This window comes from Neophocaena asiaeorientalis, unplaced genomic scaffold (assembly GCF_003031525.2).
Source record: "Neophocaena asiaeorientalis asiaeorientalis breed wild unplaced genomic scaffold, Neophocaena_asiaeorientalis_V1.1 scaffold217, whole genome shotgun sequence".
Taxonomy (NCBI): Eukaryota; Metazoa; Chordata; class Mammalia; order Artiodactyla; family Phocoenidae; genus Neophocaena; species Neophocaena asiaeorientalis.
Genome location: NW_020172293.1, coordinates 3657217 through 3657841, shown reverse-complemented (window position 1 = coordinate 3657841; position 625 = coordinate 3657217). Strand labels below are relative to the sequence as shown.

General features: G+C 73.8%; 1 protein-coding gene across 1 annotated transcript in view; it reads left to right on the top strand.

Annotated features, from left to right (window-relative positions):
- Positions 1 to 262: 262 nt before the first annotated feature.
- Positions 263 to 625, top strand: part of PTF1A (pancreas associated transcription factor 1a) — a 1146-nt gene continuing 783 nt past the window's right edge. The window contains exon 1 of the mRNA XM_024765806.1: positions 263 to 620. Within this exon, the coding sequence (XP_024621574.1) occupies positions 263 to 620 (358 nt within the window). The remainder of the gene's footprint in view (positions 621 to 625) is intronic.

Here is a 625-nt window from a genome sequence, read left to right as displayed (position 1 = left end):
TATAAGAATCCTCGCGTGCCAGCCCTCAGCTCCAGCCAGCCGGCACAGCCCTCCCCAGCGCAGCGCCGGCGTCGGCCAGAGTGCAGCGGCCGCGGGCTCCCCAGGGAGGCCGGGGGCTGGAAGCGGGCGGGCAGTCTTCGCCGCCTCCCGCGCCGGACCGTGAGGGCGGGGCTGCCAGACAAGGCCGAACTGCCGCAGCAAACTTCCAGAGACCACCCTCACCCCAGGCCAGCAGTCCCCCGGGCCCTCGGCGGCGCAGAGCATGGACGCGGTGCTGCTAGAGCACTTCCCCGGGGGCCTGGACGCCTTCCCGTCCCCTTACTTTGAGGAGGAGGACTTCTTCACCGACCAGTCCTCTCGGGACCCTCTGGAGGACGGCGATGAGCTGCTGGCCGACGAGCAGGCCGAGGCGGAGTTCCTCAGCCACCAGCTGCACGAGTACTGCTACCGCGACGGGGCGTGCCTGCTGCTGCAGCCCGCGCCCTCGGTGGCTCCGCACGCGCTCGCCCCGCCGCCCTCGGGGGGCTCCGGCGAGCCGGAGGACGGTGGTGGCGGCTACTGCTGCGAGGCGGGGGCGCCCCCCGGCGGCTTCCCCTACTCGCCCGGCTCGCCGCCCTCGTGCCTC